Here is a 19721-nt window from a genome sequence, read left to right on the forward strand (position 1 = left end):
GTGACTTCAATAGAGCTTACAAGAGATGTTGAGCAGATGAGTTTAGAAGAACTCATCAGCATACTGAAATGTCATGAGCTGAAGCGCTCAGAGATGCAGGATCTGAGGAAGAAGTCTGCCTTAAAATCCAAATCTGAGAAGGCTAAATCTGAGAAGTCAAAAGCTCTCCAAGCTGAAGCAGAAGAATCTGAAGAAGCATCAGAAGATTCTGATGAAGATGAGCTGACTCTGATCTCCAAAAGACTCAACCGCATCTGGAAACACAGTCAGAGCTAGTTTCTCAAGGCTACAGTCAGCAGGAAGGAATAGACTATACTGAAACATTTGCTCCGGTAGCAAGACTGGAAGCTATCAGACTGCTAATCTCATTCTCAGTGAATCACAACATAATTCTTAATCAGATGGATGTTAAGAGTGCCTTCCTAAATGGTTACATATCAGAGAAAGTTTATGTTCATCAACCCCCAGGTTTTGAAGATGAGAAGAACCCTGACCATGTTTTCAAATTGAAGAAATCTCTCTATGGTCTGAAGCAAGCTCCCATAGCATGGTATGAGAGACTCAGCTCATTCCTTCTGGAAATTGAGTTTGTAAGGGGTAAAGTAGATACAACTCTCTTTTGCAAAAACAATGATATATTAATTGTGCAAACTTATGTTGATGATATTATATTTGGATCTGCTAATCCATCTCTATGCAAAGAGTTTTCTGAGATGATGCAGGCTGAATTTGAAATGAGTATGATGGGAGAACTCAAATACTTTCTGGGTATACAAGTTGATCAAACACCAGAAAGAACTTACATCCATCAGAGCAAGTACACTAAAGAACTTCTGAAGAAGTTCAACATGACAGAATCTACAATTGCTAAGACTCCAATGCATCCTACATGCATTCTAGAGAAAGAAGATGCAAGTGGTAAAGTTTGTCACAAGCTCTATCGTGGTATGATAGGATAACTTCTATACTTAACTGCATCTAGGCCAGATATTCTGTTTAGTGTTCATCTATGTGCTCGTTTTCAATCAGATCCGAGGGAAATCCACTTAACTGCTGTTAAGAGGATCCTGAGATATCTGAAAGGTACCACTAAACTTGGCGGCTTGATGTATAAGAAAACATCAGAGTATAAGCTTCAGGTTATTGTGATGCTGATTATGCTGAAGATAGAACAGAGAGAAAAAGCACTTCTGGAAATTGTCAATTTCTGGGAAGTAATCTAGTCTCATGGGCAAGCAAGAGGCAATCAACCATAGCATTATCCACTGCAGAGGCAGAATATATCTCAGCAGCAATTTGCAGCACTCAGATGCTCTGGGTGAAACATCCGCTGGAGGATTATCAAATCCTTGAGAGCAACATCCCAATCTATTGTGATAATACTGCTGCAATCTCACTGAGTAAGAATCCTATCTTACACTCAAGGGCAAAACACATTGAGGTAAAGTATCATTTTGTTAGAGATTATGTTCAGAAGGGCGTACTTCTTCTGAAGTTTGTTGATACTGACCATCAATGGGCAGATATCTTTACAAAGCCCTTAGCAGATGATAGATTTAATTTCATTCTGAAAAATCTGAATATGGACTTTTGTCCAGCATGAAGATGGATCAGAACCTCTAACTATGATGCTTCTTTATCAGAAGATGTCTAGTTCAGAAGGTAACTCCATCGGAGGATAAGTACCCATTGGTGCTCACTCTGAAGCTGAGACAGTAAACGTGTGTCAGTAGCTATGATACATTGTTCCTTGTGCCCGTGCTAACAATCTGTCGTAATGAGTGTTGATGTGCTTCTCTCCATCGTGTGATATGTGTATTAACTGTTGCTATGATGTCTTTAATTTTTAACCGTTGATTTTACTTTTCTTTTTAATCAACAACGGTTATTTTCAAAAACCCACTATACACACACGTTCTCCATCACTTACTGCTTTACTCTCTCTCTCTTCGGTTTGCAAAACCTTAATCCCCGCGATCTCTCTCTCTCTCTTCATTCATCCTCTCTCTTTCTACCCAAACCTTCAACCGCTTCAGAAATGGTGAAATCTAACAGAGGTGAAACTGTGGACCGAAGAAGATTTCCTGTCATGGTAGTAGGTCAGATTACCGGTCAATCAGGCTCCACAACTCAGAGAAATCAACCAGAAGCTCAAGCTACAAGGCAGATGATTCCTCTGGCACAAAGGGGTTGTGCCGTTACGTATGTCTACTCTCTTGATGAACTCCAGGTTCATGCTGAATGGAGATTTGATCTAGATAACATTGCTGCAAATGGGTTTGATCTTCGTCCTGAAGTAGAAGCTCAAGGCTGGGAAGAATACTTCAACAGGCTTCGTGGTCCAGTCTACATCAAGTTGGTAAAGGAATTCTGGAAACATGTCGACTGTGATGACAACCAAGTGGTCTCCTACATTGCAGGCAGAAGAATCATCATCACGGAGAAATCAATTGCTGATCTTCTAGGTGAAAACACCGGTACAGGCTACATATTCCAACTGTCGGAATCAAAGGTGAAACCCAAGACCAAAGAAGGTGTTAACAAAGCTCTCTACACAAACTGGAAGCCAGGCAAGAGTGATTGCAAAGTGGTAGAACTTCATCCTAAGCTGAGGATTTAACACAAGATTCTTCTCCACTGTATCAATCAAAGGCCAAAGGGAAGTTCTCCAGACTACATCAATTTATGTCAGAAAGTGATGCTTTTCTTCATTCAGGACCGCCAGAAGATCTGCCTTCCCTTCTTCCTGTTCTCTTATCTAAAAGAGTGCATCAGGAAATCCAGAACAACTACGTCTCACAAGTCTGCCATCAGATACATTCCTTTTGGAAGATTGCTCTCAGACCTTTTCCTGGAAAGCAAATTGATAGAGGATCTGACTAAAGCTGGCTGCACAGAGGATCTGACGACAGTCGTTGGTGATGTCTTCACTGCCACATCCATGAAGAAGATGGGATTAATTAAGACAAAAGTTGCACCTGCTCATGAAGACACCTCTGATGAAATTCGACAGAGAAGAATCCCTCTGACTGATTACCCTCTGTGGTCTCAAACTGATGATCCAGTTGCTATCTTGCACTATCTAGCTGACTTGAGAGAACAAGGTTTTGAAATAGATGTGGACGAGTTCTTCAGAACCCTGCCACCAGCTCCAGAATTTGATTCTCCTCCCAAGAAGAAGAAGAAGAGAAGAATAATAATAGAGGAATCCTCTGAAGAGTCTGATCCTTCTGATGGTATTGATCAGAAGAAGAAGCATGACAAGCTCAAGAGGAAGCATGAGGAACCCTCCAAGCCAAATGCTCCATCTGATGGTGATGATGATGATGCTCCTCCACCAAATAAGTCAAAGAAGAAAGTGAGAATAGTTGTGAAGCCAACTCGTGTGGAACCAGCTGTTGAGGTAACCAAAACTGAGGCTCCTGCCAGGGTTAATCGGTCTGTAGTGAGATCATCAAGTAAGTCTTCTGTTACATTTATTGATGATGATTTAAGCTCATTTGATGCACTCCCAATCTCTGCACTTCTTAACCGCACTACTACCCCACTCTTTCCCATTCAAGAGTCTCAACCAGCTGAACAAAACACCTCTCCGCCCACAAGCTTCTGAACCCATTATTTCTGACCAATCTCACCATGAACCCAGAACCTCTGATCACTCTGTCCTCAGAGGATCTGATCATCCTGTTCGCAGAACAAATGATACAGACACCACAACTCCTTGTCCCTCTGTATCCTTTCCCATAAATATTGCTGATTCCTCATCCTCAAATAACTCTGAATCCATTCGCAAATTTGATCAAATTGCGAAACAAAAAGAGTCTGCAATTCCTGAGTACTACCAGACTATTCCAAGCCCAAGGAAATATCCTAGACCTAGACCAGAACGTCTAGTTGACCCAGATCATCCCATTCCAGTAGTCCCTCTGAATGCAGCATCTCCTTCATCTCTTCCTGTCCAACCAGCACTTCCCTCACAACCAGAACTTGTTCAACAAGAAAACTTGGTCTCTAACCATTCCTCGGTTAGATCTCCAAACCCTGAGGTTGAGACCTCACAACCTAACCTTGAGATCAACACTTTAAATGTCCAAACTCTAGATGTTGGTTCTCCTCAAGGTGCTTCTGAAGCAAATAGCAATAATCACCCCACTACTCCTGAAACCAATCTCTCCATTGTTCCCTATACATATCTCAAACCCAACTCCCTTCTTGAGTGCATCAGTGTGTTTAATTATGAAGCATCATTAATGGTTCGCAATGTGCAAGGTCACCCTGACCTTCATGAGAACCCTGACTCTGTTGCTGAAGAATGTGATCATCTGTGTGATTGGATAATCGCTCAAGTTCCTATTATGATGAGTCATCTCACAGCTGAAAGGGATCAGAGGATTGAAGCTGCCAGGCAGCGTTTCAACAGAAGAGTAGCTCTGTTGCTGAAGAATGTGATCATCTGTGTGATTGGATAATCGCTCAAGTTCCTATTATGATGAGTCATCTCACAGCTGAAAGGGATCAGAGGATTGAAGCTGCCAGGCAGCGTTTCAACAGAAGAGTAGCTATGCATGAACAACAACTAAGGGTTGAGTTACTTGAAGCTATCGAGGAAGCAAGAAAGAAGAAAGAACAAGCAGAAGAAGCTGCACGTCTAGAGGCTGAACAAATTAAGAATGCAAAGTTAGAAGCTCTGAAAGAAGCTGAAAGGCTACAGGCTGAAGCTGATGCTCTCAGAGGTCAAGTTCTTGCACAAGTGCTGCTTCACAGTCCACTCAAGCTCCTCACTCTGCTCAGGATGTTCCATCCTCTTCTACCCAGCCAAGTTCTTCCCGACTTGCTATTTTGGAACAACGTCTTAACACTCATGAGACTCTCTTGTTCAGCATGAATGAAGCAATTCAAGAGTTCCTGCGTCGCACTGCCAAACCTTAGTTTTTAGGATCTCTATCGTTTTCTTCTATAATTGATAAACTTTTGGTTATTTGTTTTCTTCGTTTTTTAGCTACTTCCTTCTATATACTATGTCTCGTTATTGCTTTCATGTGATTACTTATTTCATCTTCCTTCTTGCATTTAACATAACATATATATGGAAATTTTTTCTTTATATATATATATATATACACACATATATATATAACCAATTATTACATATTACATCTTCATACATCTATATTCAGGGGGAGCTAAGCTCAGAATCAAGCTGTGACTTGGATTCAAAATGAGCAAAATAAACCATTCACATCAGGATAAGTCTAATTCTACCTCTCAAAACTCTGAGTGGATTCAGTTTATTGTTAAGAATTGTTCATCAAAATACTTGGTTTTGTCATCATCAAAAAGGGGGAGATTGTAAGATCAAGTTTTGATCGTGTTGTACAACTCTATGTTTTGATGATTACAAGGTAACATTTTAGTATGAACAATTATGGTACTCTAACGTATTTTCTGAGTGTGCTCTAAACAGGCTCTGACCTTGATATAATCTCACACAAATCAGAAGCAGTTTGCTTAAAGAGTGACCCTAGCAACGCTTTCGCAATCTCTATTTTCAATCTGAACAGTAGAAAAGCTTCAGAAGATCTGAAGTTAATCAAGCTCTGATAAGGACTCAGCTCACTTGAAGTTCTGAAGATCCAAACGTTCTGATAACCCAGACACTCTGAAGGCTCATAAGTTCTGATGGTGTAGAAGACTCTAAAGATCCAGAAGCTGAAAAGTGAAGACTCTGAAGTCCAGAAGCAAAATGGCTCTGAAGACCAAGTACTTCTCCTCTGAGTTCAGAATCAGAAGGTACAATGGTCAGAGGATCCATGATTCCCTCTGACTCTGATCAACAAGCTTCACAAGTTCCAACACGAAGCATTCCTCTGATCAGAAGTCTACAAGGTTAAAGGTCAAGTCACTATCCAAAGTACAAAAGAAAATGTACTATCCTGACGACCTAACCTAACATACTCAGCCACAGCAGAAGCTGGAAATCCCAGATCTTCCCTCCAACGGTAGCATTCTCATGCAACGTTCAAACCCTAATCCTTGGAGTATATATAGAGGCTGAAGACTGAAAGATGCGGTTGGAAGAAACTCACACGCGCAAGATATATTCAAATCTTCTAAGCATTCTTTCTTCATTGAATTTATTGTGTTTACTACAAGCTTTTTAGAAGCAATTTCTTTGTAAACAATATTTCCTAAACAGTTGTTTAGTTTACCTTTAGGAGATCAAGGTTGATCGGATCCTAGAGAAGACTAAGAGAGTGAATCTTAGTGTGAGCTAAGTCAGTGTGTTGTTAGTCACTTGTAGGTTTCAAGTGCAGTTGTAACAATTATCTGATTAGTGGATTGCCTTCCCCCCTCCCTTTCTACCGTTTTTCATACCTTCACGGGAGGCGGTAACTGATGTTGACTTCTCTTTGGCAAAGACATCTAGAGGGGTGGTTCATAGCAATTCCGCAAGTGTACGGATTGATCGAAGTAATACAAAAGATTGTCGAACCACAGGGATAGTTGTTCATTAATTGCTTCTTAGAGTTTAGTGTTTAGAATGTAAAAAGAAAAATAATATATGTTTGAGTTTTGTTTTGTGCAAAACACTTGTAATCAAAAGCTAGAATCAATTTAGACAAAGAAGTACCTTGGGCAGAGTTTCACTTAGGTAGCGTTTGACCCGACTTATTTTTTACTTTTAAGTTACTTTTAAGAAAAGTTGGGCCAAACACACTTGATAATTGAGCTCTGGCACACTTTGGCCTTAATTGAATTAAAAAAAATTCTAGGGACCTAATTTGATGCAAAAGTTTTCTAGGTCTTGGATTTGATTCCCTTTGTAATCTCAGGGGCCTTTGGACCCTTTAAGCCTAATCTTTAATATTATATTTCATGTAGTTTAATACTCCATGTTTTTTTGTTTACATGAGGAACAATAAAAGACAGAAGAAAAACTAAAGAGAGACGTCTAAATACAATGACGCATAAATCGCAGTAGGCGGGTGACCCCACACCACTCGCGAAGATCCTTCCGAGCAAAGAAATCCGCCGCATTGTTTCTCTCCCGTGGCACATGTTTGAACAACACTTGCCAATCCTTCTTTTACCATTCCCTCATCTGCAAAATGGTCTCTCTTTTCCAGAAAGTATTAATAAATAACTAATGAATCACTCTAAATATTTGCACTAATATTTAAAATAAGAATTAAAATTAATTTGCACATTTTAATGAAATTAAATTTCAAGATACCATTAGAAATAACTTTTCATTTTCTTTCTAATTTTCAATCGAGTACTACAATAATAATATATATAAATGCTATTTGATGAGAAGGATGTTCTCATATGTTTCATATTTGGAGATTGATCTCGGTTGCTCAAAAACAAATATATAATTAGTTCCTTCAAATTTAGGTTGGTGACAAAATATGGGATGTTATAATTTGTATCTTGCGGGATGTGTAGGTATGTTGTGTCAGTGTTGGGCCATGGTGTTGATATTATGAGAAGTTGATAAGGTTGTTATCATGTGGTGAAGATATGAGGCCATTTTTTTAAATTAATAATGTCGTGTTAAATTATGGTTGATGGAGTTGATATTATAGATATGCAATCTTTTAATGTGGTGTCAAGTTGGTAGGAAAAAAGGTACTCCCTCCGGTCCTATTTATAAGCAGAAAAAAAAAAAATCACATAGTTTAAGAAATGTAGTTAAACTAGATAAAATGCATTAAATATGTCTTGAATCAAAATAAACTTCCAAAATTACCCTTTGTTATTAGTGTTGGAAAGTGGGAAAGAGAGAGAATAATTAATGAGACACATTTTACAAGCTAGAATTAATAAGGGCATCATTAGAAAAAAATAATTAATATAGCTCAAACTTTCATTTGGTTCTTATAAAAAGGACCAAGATTTTTCTTCTCTTTCATGCTTATAAATAGGACCGCAAGGAGTATTTGATTTATCCTTTTTCTAATTATTAAGATGAATTATCTGCATCGCATGTTTTCTTTGCAAGTGAGGCGGGCATCGGGGCATGGTATTGTTTTTGTGACGATTAAATGAGATAGAATAGAATGTTAGAATGTGAGTGGATCAAAGTTCATTATCAAATCCTACAAAAATCCCATAATTACAAAATTTATGTAAAATATGTACATTTGTACAAATTTGTGTACAAATACAAAAAAAATCCTAAATGACTAAAAGTTTGTAACTTGGGGAACTCCTACCTTATCAGATTGTTTTACTCGTTTATCACCACATTGCAACACCAACACTGACACTCTCCCATTACAAAATTCTGGGGAGGCCAACATATCTCCATAAATACCTAATTGATCTGCATAGTCTATGAAATTGACCATTTCCTCATCTGTCACATTCCCCATGTTATGTCTCTTCCCCACCATCACAAGGTCATAATCCTCATCCCTCAAGCCTCGAATCACCTGCAACACCTGCATGCAATCCTCCACCATAACTTCATGAAAAGAAACATTATTATTCTTCATCTTCTTGGCTCTGAACTCATCAAACAAACTGTCGTCCAACATGTGCTCCAGTCTCTCATCATCTCCATTAAAGGTTTTATTCAAACTAATGTCTTTGTTGTTGTAATTATTGTTGTTATCGGGCATGACGAATCGGAACACCGTGATCCTCATGTTTGGGCGCTCCAAGTTCATCATTCGAATACCTAAGGCTAATGCCTCTCGATCGTCAGGTCCGCCCAGGAAGAATATGCCGACATTAAACGATAACTCAGTGGGTTTGATGATGTTAAGTCGTGAACATCGGTCTACAATGATCCCCACAGTGCATCGCGCGATGGACTGGAAGTTTGCGTTGAGATCTCGGATGGACGTGTTAATGTTGCTTCCTACGGTTTGGTCGTTTTCGTGAAACGGGAGTATGAGGAAATGAACTAATTTATCCTCGGACAAGTTGCAAACAGCCTCATGGATGTTATTGTATGGGGCAACGTTGATGTATGGGAGAATTGTGACTGCACCTTTAGAGTTTTTAGAGTAGTTTTCGAAGGCGCGGAGGATGTGGTTGGTGTCGGGGTAGTTTGTGGACAATGATCTATTGTTTTTCGTGTGAATGGGAAGGAGGATGGGGGTACTTTTACCCAAGAGCTCAATGAGATGAATCACGTAGACATCTATGGGACTTTCTCGTGTTGGGTTGAAAGCTTCTAGAAGGGCGATCATGCTATGCACGTTTCCATCATTGTGCACGCATGAAATTATGTTAAACTCGCTGTTTTCTGGAGCGTTTTGGATCGTTCTCACAAGCCGTTCATGGATGTTTGAGGTTGTCAGCACACGAGCACGATACTTGTACAAGTACTTGATTAAGGGTATGCATATTGCGGTCATCAGCACCACATAGAGCACCATCTCACTAAATATTTCCTCATCAATTATCTGCAAAAGGTATAAAATTGATCATGTTACAAGATATAGCGCTCTAAGTTACAAGATATTGGTCATGTTTACACCTGCATAAAATCAACCCATACTTTTAAAACATCATAACATTTCTTCCATATTCCATCGACCTCATTTAGGATTGGATAGAAAAATTTAAAAAGATATTTCATACGATAATATAATAAATTAAGTCAAACAAGTATGAAGTCACCTATTTTTTCTATCTTTTCTTGTATATGGTTTTTTTTTGGAAGGCTTTTCTTGTATATGGTGTATACACCTTGTATACACCTTATAGGATATCTACATATAACTTTCGATAAAATTAGATGTATTTCATTCGCAAATTTAGCAAGATTTCCCACATTCATTCATATATTACAGAAAAATATTATCTACCTTTAATGGAACATTAATTCCTATCATAGGACCACAATTCTTAATAAAATATTGCTCTGATGAGATGAATGTAACTTCATAATAGATTAAGAATATTTATTTTATGATATTTTAAGAGTTTAAGAGATGCAGTGGTAGTGTAAGTATTATTTACATGATAAATCAATTAAATTTCAAAGATGAGAAATGTCAATTAATTAAATTGAATAAAAAAATATTGTCCCACATTTTTACAACCAATTTAAGAAGGTTTACTTAATAAAAATTTCTATATGTGTATGATTTTTTCATACCTGGACTTTCTTGAGTCTAGAAAAGTATATGAGTTTTGTTATGCCCTTAATGCTCAAAATGAGCCCAAGTGCCACGCTATGTCTGCGCTGAATATTATAAGTTGGTGAAACCAGCACACATGAAATCACCTTTACCATGAACCCGACAAATAAGATGCTCTGAAAACCAAGAGCCTTCTTCCAATTCTTTTTTATCCCACCAAAATCTGTGTTTAATCCAATATACATATAGAAAAAAGGCATAAGAAAATGGTGAATGAGAGTTTCACTTTTCTCAATAATGGTTGTCGCCAAGGGCGCTCCATTTGGCATCGCCAACCCATAAAGCATAGGACCAATGATAACAGACAATCCAATCGCGTCACTTATAGCTGCCATAACTAGCACGCCGAGGATTATCATGATAATGTCCATTTCCCTTACTGGCTTCCCTTTCGGCGTTCTCTGCACTATCTTCTTCATCATGGGTCGTACGATGTAAATAAACCATAAAATGAACAAGCATGTGCAAATCAAGAACCCAAGGGAAAAAAAGATTCCATCAGTTGTATAGGTATAAACCGCTACGGTACCCCAGTACAATATTTCTCCGATCATGGCAGAATATAACGCGATCTGCCCTAGCTCAGTAGTTATGAGGTTGAGCTCTAGCAAGGCTTCAGATACAACAGCAAAGCTGCTCACGGTGAAGATGTTTGGGATTGAATGCGGGCTTCCGCCGCCGCTTGGTTTGTATAAAGATAAGAGGTATGCCGTCACGAAGTAAGAAATGAAGTAGGGGATCACAACAAAGCGCCAGCAACATTTTCCTGCTTTTAAGGTTGTGGTTATGTCCATTTTCAGTGAAGTGATGAAGACAAAATATATGGCACCAATCTTAGATAGAATGATTAGAAATGAAGCTTGATATATAGGGAACAATGTGTTTAGAACCACATGGTTGTGCCCTAAAAATGTTGGCCCGAGCAGAATTCCGCCCTACATGAATTTCATTACATCAATACTAATTAAATTAATTTAAAATAACTGTTTTAAAGATGATTAATATAAAAAATTCATAGCAATATATTGTAGTCTTTATATGAAGAGTATTTTTACTAGACATCATTCTTAGTGTGCTCAAAAAAACTTAATACTAGCTATTTATGTTTTATTACCGTTGTGGGTTTTAAGGTGGACTATTTATCTAGAGTTTTGATTAAGGTCTTCTCTATGTTAGATCTAAATTCAGAACAATTCTATGACCGATGGTGAAACGAAATGAAAATTTTATCCTTTTAATAGGTGTTGGAGTAATGAAATTTTTATTTATGATAATTAATTATCTACCCGATTTCATTTCTCAACTAATTGTATTCATATGTGCATATTAATTCTTCATATGAAAGGGTACTCGATTAACATAAGGAGGTTCGTGAAGTGGACCAACATATACTTTTTACCATAAAATTTTTGTTTACAAGAAAAGAAAAGTATTTATTATTTGACTGTGTTTTGAACCTTTCTTATATTGGCATTGAAGAATAGCTAAATTATTATGGAGTTTAATTAGATGTAGGAAAGAAAAGAATGATTTGAGGAGAAAAAATAAATTATGTTTAGTATAGGGAAACTTACAAGGACGCTACAGATGAATTTGGGTGTTTGTAGAGGCCTTAGGACATAGTACAACATTTGAGAGGCGGAAATGGCTACAATTATTTGGCACAATGTAACAGGAAGCACAAAGTTAAATGGATTATCACCAAGCCACACACCTAAAGAACCTGCAATTTTGTCATTCTTGATACATACTTTGAAATAACCATAAGTGGAATTGAGGTTGGAGACAACAAATTTTTTCTGAAACATAATATCTATATGCTTGAACTAAACCAATGGATTGATGAGAAAATCAAAAATGTTTCTCACCCGTATATTTGTGTTTGTGCTTGTACGCATCAAACACAAACATGTGAGAGAGAACAGATTTGACAACAAGAAGGTAATAATCTTATACATATAAACATGTATGTAGTTTTTTATAAGGTCTAAATTGGCAGGTGCAACAGCTATAATGTATTCTGGCTTGAGAGTTTTAACAAAATATGAGTTGTGGATGGGATGTAAGTTATAACAACATTTTTTTAAAATGTATGTCAGTTATAACAACATGATAGTAAATCAATTACAGAAAGGGAAATTATTTTTGTGAAGAAAAGATGAGTTGGAGTTTCAATATTCACTTCGGCAATGAAAGAGAGAATAAACATTAATTAATATTAGTTTATACTCCCTCCGTTTCACAAAAATTGTTGTTTTAACCATTTTTTCAATATTCTAAAATGTTTGTTGTTTCAGAAAATCAATGTGTTTTTTGTTAATTTTTTCCACTTATACCCTCATGTAACCTCCGTTCCAGAAAGTTTGTAGTTTTGGGTATGATTTCAATATCCCAAATAGTTTATTGTTTTATGATGTCAATGCATTTTTCCCCTTTTTCTTCCACTTATACCCTCATTTAATACATTTTTTCTCACTTATCACCTTTCATATAAAGCAACCACAATTTTTCTTTATTAATTACATTATTTTCTATGTAAGTATAATTTAATAGTTGCACATCATACTAGTAAAATTAAATAAGGACAATCTAGTCAAATTACACTATCAATAATTGATTTCTTACTCTTTGTATCTCAACCTTAAACTACAAACTTTCTGGAACGGAGGGAGTGCATTTTCACTCGCTTATCATCTTTCATATAAACCAAACACAACGACTATTCTCTATTAATTACATTCTTCTCTATCTAAATATAATTAATAGTTGCACATGGTACTAGTAAAATTAAATAAGGGCACTTTAATAAAACATTATACTGTCTATAATTATCATCTTACTCTTTGTACAACAACCTTAAGCAACAATATTTATGGAACGGAGGGAGTACCAAACTAAGACCAGTGTGACCGTGAATCTAATAATGGACTTCATCAATTTAGATTGTGACAAGTCAAACACCCCCTCTCAAAAAAAATATTTGCTATGGTTTCAAATAAATTGTTTGATCTGTGATAGAGGGGTGAATGGGTGATCAAGAAGAAACACTAATCGAACTACCGCTTGTGCAATTATGTGGATGATTGATTGATTTTTTATACACAGTTTCACTAATTTATTTACATTTGTTACAAAATGAGAATGGCCTTATTATATTGTAGAAGTGTTATATATCCATATTTTTATCACACGCCCTTAAGAGTGTATATAAATATATCGCAAAAGAGATTCTCAACAATTTCTTAATCCCAAGAATTTCCTTTTGTGTTTTTGGAAACATAATGATAATAGTCTTAAATAACAATCTTGATGATACCCTTCTCAGGTATAATATACAGTAAAGACTAAATAATAATTTTCAATAACAATAAGTTTGTCTTTCAAAAAAGTTTGTAATTTGATGTAACAGCTCACAATGGCTCATCTAACTCTCACATAAAACCTTCAATCAATATGGGTACAATACCCAAGTTAGTGAGAAGCTGGTAAAACCTCAGCCACTACACCAAAAACCCTCCGAAAACCTCTAAAAAGCACCCACAACCTAAAAACATGCTTTAATTCTAAATTGAACAAGAGAGGTTCCCATTTGAAATCGCAAGCAGCGACCGGTTCAACCAAACATGTTCCTATCAAGTTGCAGAACATTTTCAAAACAGAGACCCAACAAAGTTGTCTAAATAAAACGACACAACAATAATAACCAGCAAATATCATAAAGCTCAGACATCTCAAGAAATAGAGAAAGATAAAAATAAATTCGAAATTTTGGATAAGCTAACGCAGACTGCAAAGAGGCCGACCAAAGAAGAGGCGCACGAATGAGCAGCAATAATAGAGAAAAATGGGAGGTCCAAGGAAGTATGCAAGTCAATAAGAAGATTATTCCGCTATTGTTGTTCTAACCAAGAACATAGAGATGAGGTATAGTACCTAGAGTGTAAGGATCGTGATGTGAGATTCCTAGAGAGAATGAGAGCGTAACCACTTTAGAGAGAGAAAGTAACTGAATTTCAATCTTGTTATTTCTCCAATGAGCTAAGAGTCCTTTACAATTGGTGTTCATCCCCTATTTATAGATGTGGAGTTGGGCCTGACACCCCTAAACCTTCCTAATGGGCTGGTTGGGCCTCTGGGAGGAGGCCCAAGTCCCTGGTCAGCTCGTCGCCCTAAGCTGGCGCTCCTGGGCGAGGGACCCTGGGGTCTCGCCCAGTCCAATTGTAAAGAAATTTCTAATTTTGATAAATTTTGGTTGCCTTTGGAGTCGAACTAAAGGTGTTTGTGAAATTAACACATAGATGGTTTTGGAATTTTGTTTGATTCTAGTGGATATTGGACATGCACACGAAGTGTAGTGTTGTAAAAATGTCTCTGATAAATGATATTGGAATTTGTATTTGATCCTTGAGGTTTTGAGCATTGCATGCCATGTGTTTGCCTAAATGCCCCGGATAAAGGCTGTACTTATTCTTGTAATTTTGGTCTCAAAGGATGGATCATTTTCTAGTGCTCTAGTTTAGAATGTATAGGATTTTGTGTCTAGTCTACTGCAATCACTTAATGTTGTGTCAAGTGATATAAAACTTGGGGTCTTCTAGTTTTTGTTATATTTCCTGCATGTTTTGGGAAGATAATTGGAACTGTTGGGATGTCTATGTTGTGTAAAATACTTTATAATGAGGTTCTAGTTATAGGTTACATGATGAAAAATAAATGCTTGGTGGAATTAATTGTCTTCCACATTGGTAAAGATAGAATGATCAACCTTTTGCTACTATGGTTCAGATGGCTTTCTTTACACTTTTCTGACCATTCATGTTGTCATGACTTCTAGTGGAACTCTAAAGCACGCTGCATTTTGCGTCTACGTTGGTGCATAACGCAAGAAGAAACGAGATGCACTTTTGGAATAACAGTCATCATGCAGAATCTGATTGTGTCATTGTGGCATTTGAAGCTTACCTTAAGCTGAACACTGCTTTCCGAATGGTCTAGTTTGCAATGACTTGGTCGCTTTGGGTACATAGGAATTGGATAATATTCAATGGAGGAACATTACAGGAGGCCGAGATTTTTGATAGAGCTCAGCTTTGTGTGTGGCATTGGTTTTGGAGGGTGAGAAATTTCAATTGCTCCATGTATGAGTGGATTTCCCAACCTGTGTTGTGCCTACAAGCGGTTTGATGGGTGTTGTATAGAGGGAAAGAGAGCCTTTCTTTTCACGAAGACATTTGTGGATTTTCTGAGAGAAAGATACTTGCGATGTTTTCCTTCTCTTTTCACAAACATCAAGAGCTGGATGGTTCACAATCCAATCTTATTAGCTTTTTCATATATTTTCTAACTATCATGAGCGACAACTACATGCAAGAAAGACCTTGAAATGCACTAAAATAACACAAAAAGGGGGGTTGAATTGTGTTTTTATAAAATTTAGTTTTTCAAACAATAATATTAGTTCTAAAACTTTTTCACAATCGTTTGATGCAGCAGATAAAAGAACATAAAAGTACATGATCGATACATAACCGTTTTATCCTGATTCACCCACTAAACGATAGGGCTACGTCAAGTCCTTGGTTTTACTAAGAATTCACTATCCACCAAGCTAGTATCAAGGACTTTCCCTTTGGATACCCATCTGATATATAAAATACTAAAATATCTTTTATATGTATATACATAGATATATATTAAACTAGGATATTAGCCCGTTTCCGTGCGATGCACGGACGAGCATATCTCCAATTTATCATATTTATTCAATCAATTTATTTCACTCGAATTAATCAACTATCATAACACTTAAGTAACATTTATAAATCACAACACAAATATGACTTAGCCGAAACATATGGGTCAATTAACAAATTATAAATATTTATATGTATAACAAAGCTACATTTCAATTTTCCTTCATCAAATTAATTTGGACACAATTACATTGACTTTTTCAAATATAATCAATTGAAGATTTTTTGAAAAACCTCCTTATAAACAATGTTTTTCGTTACATCTCGTTCCCTAACATCCTCGTTGCATATTAGGATCTTCAAACCAGATTTTGTCTTCACATGAGAAACAGCAACATACAACTGCCCATGTGAAAAAACAGGATTTGGCAAATAAACACCAATATTTGATAATGTTTGACCTTGACTCTTATTAATAGTCATTGCAAATGACACAAGAAGAGGAAATTGCCTTCTTTGAAACCTAATGGGCATACTTTGATCACTTGGAATCATGTCCATCCTACCAATGAAAGTCTGCTTACCAGCATGTGTGCCAGAAATAACAATACCTCCAACAACATTTGGACGAAGATGGTTAATAATAAGTCTAGTTCCATTGCATAATCCAGTAGATATATCTAGATTTCGCATGAGCATCACAGGAGCTCCTATTTTCAACACCAACTCATGATCAGGAATACCAGAACACTTGATATCATTGAGAAATTCAGTTGTCAACCAATCAGCTTCAATGCCAAGCTCCTCATCAATACGCCATACTGAATCAGAGCTTAAATACGTAGTTCCCTCACCAGGAAATAGTGATAACACATATTTATTCACCATATCAACTGCATCCAATGTTGGAGCAAGTATAGCCTTGTCTTGATAATACTCAGCACACCCAATTTTCTCCACAATATTTGGAAACATAGTTTGTACAATATCAAAAACAGGATTTGATGACTGTTGGATCAATGTTTCATCAGGAATTTTTATAAAAGATTCCCCATCATTATAATCACCTAAATTACCATCCCCAACATCAAGAACCCATTTGGCAAAATACTTAACCTCTTCAACCTCAAGATTGTTCAAGTTACCAAGCAAACGCATGTTTTCTGTCAATGTCAGAACCTTGCAGAATCTCCACAAGCGGGATGAATTGATGGTAGCCATAACAACCTCAGCTCTACTACCCTTAGGAATAACTGGCAAAATTTGTCTAAAATCGCCACCTAAAACAACCACTTTTCCCCCAAATGGTAGATTAAAGTTTTTAGGATCAATTACTCTCATGATATCTCTCAATGACTTGTCCAATGCTTCAAAAGCATATCTACAAACCATTGGTGCTTCATCCCAAATAATCAAACTGGTTAGCTGAAGTAACTCAGCTTTTGGACTACCTTGAACAATACCACAACATGAATCCTCATTAACATTAAGCGGAATGCAAAAAAGTGAATGTGCAGTTCGGCCCCCAGGTAGTAGTAAAGAAGCTATGCCACTTGAAGCAACATTCAATATAATTTTTTTCTCTGATCTGAGCCTGTAGGTCAATGTTTTCCATAAAAATGTTTTACCAGTTCCACCATGACCATACACAAAGAAAAACCCACCATCATCCTTATTCACCGCAGAAATAATCTCATCATAAACCTTAGCTTGTCCACTATTCATCTTATTGAAAAAATCAAGATGCAATTTCTTCATCTCAATAACATCAAAGTTTAACTCATTGAATAGTAAAACATTACCATACTGCTTCAGAATATTAGGATTAACCTGTGGCATGTTAGAGTAATCTTTCAATGATCTTCCATTTACCATCAACACTTTCTCTATCTCCATTAAGCACAAACCCTTCAATTCTTCCTCATTAATATTCAATTCTGCAAAAAAATTAAAACAATCATATATAAAAAATTATCAACAAAATAAAATTTATAACAATCAACAAATGTGGAAAAATACCTTTATTGTTATGCTTTTTTCGTAAATCATAGAGGATTCCATCAGCCAATACATGCCAAGTTTCCTTCCATACCTTCAGCGGATTAGACATGGAATTTGCTAATAGGAAGGTAACAAATAAGCCTCTACAATAAAATCCCGAGGATAAGATCCCCACATCCAATATACTATTAATAAACTCCCCATCATCCTTCAACAATCCCAATGAAACACATGCATCATGGAAGCTGTCATGTACAGTACCCTCTACAGATTTCAAATCTTCAAAGCTTGTACAACCTCTTTGAACATTCAACAACAACCTCAAGTAATACAATTCACCAGACCCAGGGGGCACAAAGTTTATTCGCCCAATAGTCAAACCTTGTTTCCTCGGATGCCATGATCTACTACTCGGATCATAAACAAATGAGCCTGGAAACTGAACATATAACAGCTCTCTACCCTCAGGATACTTAGAATTAGCCTCCATCCAAGCTAAGAACATGCTGTTCTTAACTTTGTTCTTCCTAAGTACCGCCTTGATTGATTGATTTTCCCTAAACAACACAACTTGATTCCTTGGTAAATGATAAGTGAGTTTCTGCACATGTGGCCATTTATGGTGGATTTCAAATTTGAAAATTCTCCAAGCAGCTTCACATGGAGACAAGTATCTACAATCAAAATATTGTTTGATTTCATCGACTTCAACTCTCTGATCATGATTACTTACACCAGCAGACATTGTTACTCTATCAACTCCTTTATTTATATATTTGAACAGGTATTTTATAGAGTTTGACTTATTGCAATACTCAATATTGATATGAGCTTGAAATTTCATAAGTAGTTTGGGATTGTATGGCACAACAAAACCATTGTCTAAATCAACACCCCTTCTATTGGTTGAAATCCCAGTGTTCCTTCTCCTATAAATAGGATACCCATCATTGTCAAATGATGTAGCATCTGCATATTTTTTAGGAAAAAATTTAGAACACCGCCCATTCTTCTTGCAAGGAGATTCCTTCCTACTCAATCCACAAGGCCCATGAACCATATAATTTGACACGCAATCAAACAATTCAGGGTATATATCAGGATCTGGTAACTCAGCACATATAACAGAGTCTATCATTTCAGTAGTTTTAAGCTTGTCACCAGGACTAAGCCACAACAAAATGTGAGCATGTGGTAAACCTCTCTTCTGAAATTCAATGCTATACATACCTGAGAAATATTAAACATAATTACTAATTCATAATGACCAATAATTACAATAATAACATGAATAAATAAAATAACTTACCAGCAATGACCTTCCCAAAAAACTCCCCTTTCTTTAGATCTATCATCAACTGTGCCAATTTCATACGGAAAACTCGACATGATATATCTGAACGATCATATGCAGACAAAAAATATTTTGAAACATGCCGCTCAATCTCAGGCCACTTAGGATTGCATGTCATTGTAAGAAACAAATCAGGATATCCGTAAGTTCCACAAATAGCCATAGCATCTTGGCAATTGTCAAACATATAACGCCTACCACCGGTAAAAGAAGAAGGAAGGAAGATTCTGCATCCAACTGTCGAGGCATCAGTATCACCACGAGTAATAGCATCCTCAATACCTGATAAAAAATCTCTACGAATAGTGTCCTGATTGTACCTAATGTAATGTAACCTATTGGATTCAATCATTGAGTAGCAGTCAACAACAAATTGTTAAAACAAACGACGTGACAATGTCTAATGAAGTCTTGCATTCAAATTGTCTTTCATGAAGTCTAAATGAAACCCATTCACGCATTGACAAGTTCTCTCGCTTGTAGATTGCACTATTAAAGTTAACACCACCAAAC

The 19721-nt window shown here is 36.7% G+C and overlaps 2 protein-coding genes across 2 annotated transcripts; both read right to left on the reverse strand.

The window, feature by feature from the left end:
* Nucleotides 1-8066: 8066 nt before the first annotated feature.
* On the reverse strand, nt 8067-11968 carry LOC130724982 (cation/H(+) antiporter 15-like). The gene is made up of 4 exons (XM_057576245.1): nt 11735-11968; nt 10118-11095; nt 8220-9419; nt 8067-8102 (listed from the first exon to the last, which is right to left on the reverse strand). Exons 1-4 carry the CDS (start codon nt 11966-11968, stop codon nt 8067-8069), a joined length of 2448 nt encoding a protein of 815 aa, XP_057432228.1.
* Nucleotides 11969-16023: 4055 nt separating this feature from the next.
* Nucleotides 16024-19575, reverse strand: LOC130723392 (uncharacterized). The gene is made up of 3 exons (XM_057574419.1): nt 19164-19575; nt 17873-19084; nt 16024-17790 (listed from the first exon to the last, which is right to left on the reverse strand). Exons 1-3 carry the CDS (start codon nt 19558-19560, stop codon nt 16124-16126), a joined length of 3276 nt encoding a protein of 1091 aa, XP_057430402.1. The 5' UTR covers nt 19561-19575; the 3' UTR covers nt 16024-16123.
* Between the last annotated feature and the right edge of the window lie 146 nt (nt 19576-19721).

This window comes from Lotus japonicus, chromosome 6 (assembly GCF_012489685.1).
Source record: "Lotus japonicus ecotype B-129 chromosome 6, LjGifu_v1.2".
NCBI lineage: Eukaryota > Viridiplantae > Streptophyta > Magnoliopsida > Fabales > Fabaceae > Lotus > Lotus japonicus.

What these genes read in the sequence shown, in the direction of transcription:
- LOC130724982 (XM_057576245.1), bottom strand. Translation starts at nt 11,968, where the DNA reads ATGTTTCAGAAAAAATTTGTTGTCTCCAACCTCAATTCCACTTATGGT. An exon ending in AATTCATCTGTAGCGTCCTT is followed by an intron (nt 11,096 to 11,734) that starts GTAAGTTTCCCT and finishes AAATTCATGTAG; the next exon opens with GGCGGAATTCTGCTCGGGCC. An exon ending in GAGTAAAACAATCTGATAAG is followed by an intron (nt 8,103 to 8,219) that starts GTAGGAGTTCCC and finishes GGATTTTTGTAG; the next exon opens with GATTTGATAATGAACTTTGA.
- LOC130723392 (XM_057574419.1), bottom strand. Translation starts at nt 19,560, where the DNA reads ATGATTGAATCCAATAGGTTACATTACATTAGGTACAATCAGGACACT. An exon ending in TTTTGGGAAGGTCATTGCTG is followed by an intron (nt 19,085 to 19,163) that starts GTAAGTTATTTT and finishes AATATTTCTCAG; the next exon opens with GTATGTATAGCATTGAATTT. An exon ending in AAAAAAGCATAACAATAAAG is followed by an intron (nt 17,791 to 17,872) that starts GTATTTTTCCAC and finishes ATTTTTTTGCAG; the next exon opens with AATTGAATATTAATGAGGAA.